The following is a 3,367-nucleotide window of genomic DNA, read 5'->3' as shown; positions in this document are numbered from 1 at the left end:
TCTATACTGAATAGTATTTAAATGCTTCACACAAAGAAAACTGTTTTAGTTCTTACACAAGTGTATCAGGTGGGTGCAATTATCATTCCCATTCTACAGATTAGGGGACAGACACAAAGCGGTGAAGTGACAGCTGATGAGTGGTGGAGCTAGGTTTCAATCTCGGGCACCAGGTTCCACCCTCCTGCCCATTTTGCCATGCTGCCTCCTCAGGAGGATGCAAGATGAGTTTGGCTCTGGTAGTGTTTGGGGGCCTCTGTTGCCATCAGGAGATCCCACAGGTCTGAGGGTATTGCAGGGGGGCCTGGAAGTTGCTGAATATAGCAGGAGGGAGGCTAAGAAATAGCTCAGAGAGAATGTGTGGAGAGGAGGAAGAGGAAAGACAGGGAACAAGAGAGTCCCTGGAAACCCTGATGTTTACAGTGTAGAGGAGTAAGGACACTAAGGAAGAAGAGCCAGAAAAGTACCCGGCCTAGGGGACTTTGGGGTGCCTGGGGGCTGCAGATTCTTCCTCCTCTTTGCCTCAGGATCCTGTGTTGCAGACAGCCTTTCCTTCAGATCGTCAGTAGAGTGAGGCTAGAGACACTATCTGTCCTGGACTTCCTCTAGGACTGCTGGGCTCCTGTGGGGTCAGGACACCTCCTCCTCTAGACCATCAGAGGCTCTGGAGTATGCACACATCCTCCTCCAGAATGGTGACATCCCTCTGAGGTGTTAACATCTCCTCCCAACTGTTAGCATCCCTCGGAGGTCTAGACACCTCCTCCAGAGTGTCAGGACCTAAGGGTGTGGACAGTTCCTCTAGGCTTTAGGGTCCTCTTGGGTGTAGACCTGATCTCCTTTTGACAGTCAAAATCCCTCTGGGGTGAGGACACTTCTTTTTCTTGACTGTCAGGACAGGGTGGGTGCGGACACCTCCTAAGGCAGACCACCAGGGTCCTCTGGAGTGTGGAGCGTTTGCTCTTATCCTCTAGGTCACTCTGGGATGTGGACATCTCTTCCTGCAGATTGTCAGGACCCCTCTGGGGTAATGCCACCTCCTTCTTCTTCCAGACTGTCAGGTCCTTTGACATGTGGACATTTCCTCCACCAGACCGCCAGGATTATCTGGGGTATGGACATTTCCTCATCCAGACTGTCAGGGTTCTCTGTAGTGTGGGCTGCTCTGCCTCCAGATCATCTCTGCCCCTCAGGGCAATGACCCTCTCTACTTTATAGTTTGTCAAAGTGGGAGCCTGTCCTCTTCATCGGTTTCATTACTACTGTGTAGACATCCTCAGGGGTATGTCCCTTATGCCAATTTCTGTCACTTCCCAATCATAGCAACCCCTAAGAAACCTGTGGAAATATGGAGGAATTTGGGGTTGTCACCATGACAGGGCACACTCATGGATTTAAATGGTCCAGGTCCAGGAATGTTAAAAGTTCCTCAATGCATGAGATGGTCCTACATAACAAAGAACTGCCCCACCCCAAATGCTCAATGCCTCCCACCTTTGAAAGGGACACTAGACACTTGCTAGTTATTCACCCGAATCCCTGTTTTTCACCTGGGCACATAGCTAAGTCATACTTCTCAGCCTGCCCTGAATGGAGGTAAGGCCAGTGATTCGGTTCCAGGCAGTGGAGGTGGACAGACGTGATGTGCACCGCGTCCAGGCCTGGCCCATTAGGAACCTCCCCTTCTCCCCCCCACTCTTAGTCTACTTACCAGGCAAGGCTGAGGATCACAGGCAGCTCCAAGGCTCTCAGGCATGGCAAAGGCACAAGAGGGAAAGAGCCTCGTAGCCGCACCACTGTATAGGACGCTACCCAAACACCCATGCCAGACTGTTACAGGAGCAAACAGACTTCTCATGTGCAAAGTCACTAATACCTGCGAGTTGTTTGGTCTGGCAGCTAGCCTGCCTAATATAGCTGGTCTTTCCAGTATCCTGCAAGTCTAGAGGAGGAAGCAGCCAACCTCCTTAAGGCATGTCTATGTCCTACTCCTAACTGTTCTTTTGTGCAGATTAGTAAAAGGCAATCTTTCTGGGAAGACACTGCTTAGCAGTAAGCCGGACCCATATAAAATGAGAAATGCCTTTTCAGGTAACGCAACCTTGTGCAGACCACATGGCCCATTAAAAGGAACACTGCCTGGATTTCAGTTCCCACTCTTCTCTTTGCTAGGTACTCTTATGAAATCAACCCAGTCTAGAAGTGTTTCAATATGCTTTTAACTACCAGCTTGGAATACTCTCCCCTGCCAGGATATCCCTAGCCCTTGGGTTAAATACCACCACCACCACCACCACCACCACCACCACCACCCACATTTCCCACAGGGAAAGCAGGAAAGTTGCAGGCACACTGTGATGAGAGCTGGGCGCACACAGTAGAAACACAAGGTGGGGAGAGCTGCACACACACGCATGGTCCTGACTCCCTACCTCTCCCACGTACTCCATGACGAAGCTGTTCTTGCGGATCTTCTCCAGTGTGCGGACGCCCCAGCCACGCCCATCATCCGTGCGGAAGATGCAGAGGTTGTAGCGGATGCCCTTCTGTACCACACGGTTGGGGCAGTCATAGCCACAGCGGCAACGGGAGTTGCACTCGTAGATGGGCAGCCCAGCTCGCAGCCGCACCTGGCCCTGGTCATTGTAGGCAAACTTGTGCAGCGATGCCCCGGGGCAGCAGCCTCCAGCAGGTGCCCACAAGCAGTCCTTACACTCACAGCCCACGGCCACCTGGTTGAGGGTGATGCCCTCACCAACGCGGTACTCGTTAATGTATACAAAGGCTCGAGGGGGGCCATCCAGATCCACCTCATTCTCCACAGTGATGCGTCCCAGATGGTTGCGTTTGGCATTGAGCTCCTGCTCCCAGAGCTGGAGTGCCCGTCTCTGCTTGGCCTTCTGCACCAGGTAGCTGGCCAAGCTTGGGTCCAGGTGCCGGGGTGGCTTTGACCGGTGGCGCCGCCGGACCAACTCTCGTTCTAAGTCCTTGTGGAACTGCTTGAGAATGCGCACACACTTGAGATTCTGCCGTGGCTCCCAGGTACTCTCTGACTCTGGGTATCCACGCCATTTTACCAGGTAATACTCCTGTTCCTGTTGGGGGGACCAGGGGGATGGGGGCCACCATAAGTGGCGAGACCCTTGGGCCAGCCCTCGTGAGATTTCCATTCCAAAACCAATGGATAACACCCAAACCACTCCCCACCCTTTTCTGGAATGGCTCCATGCATTGGTTAAAAAGCATGGGCTCTAAAGCCAGGATCAGTAGGTTCAAGTCCTGTTCTACTCATGCTGTCTAAATTCTAACTTTTTTAGAAGTAGATTTTAATTGATTTTTAGAGAGAGAAAGAGAGAGAAACATCCAT

General features: G+C 52.1%; 1 protein-coding gene across 9 annotated transcripts in view; it reads right to left on the bottom strand.

Annotated features, from left to right (window-relative positions):
• The window catches only part of SUV39H1 (suppressor of variegation 3-9 homolog 1), a 21,366-nt gene that overhangs the window by 14,962 nt on the left and 3,037 nt on the right, over positions 1 to 3,367 (bottom strand). For 6 of the 9 annotated variants that reach the window (XR_002831266.1, XR_002831263.1, XR_002831264.1 and 3 more), the window contains exon 2: positions 2,433 to 3,095. Coding sequence is in view for 3 of the 9 variants with exons in the window: in XM_023760906.1 (XP_023616674.1) it covers positions 2,433 to 3,095 (663 nt within the window). In the remaining 6 variants the exon portion in view is untranslated. The remainder of the gene's footprint in view (positions 1 to 2,432; positions 3,096 to 3,367) is intronic. The other 3 variants (XR_002831268.1, XR_002831267.1, XM_023760907.1) reach the window with 2 other exon arrangements.

The sequence above is a fragment of the Myotis lucifugus genome, unplaced genomic scaffold (assembly GCF_000147115.1).
Source record: "Myotis lucifugus unplaced genomic scaffold, Myoluc2.0 scaffold_196, whole genome shotgun sequence".
Lineage (NCBI taxonomy): Eukaryota > Metazoa > Chordata > Mammalia > Chiroptera > Vespertilionidae > Myotis > Myotis lucifugus.
The sequence above is the reverse complement of the archived record's forward strand: the minus strand, read 5'-3'. Positions and strand labels throughout refer to the sequence as shown.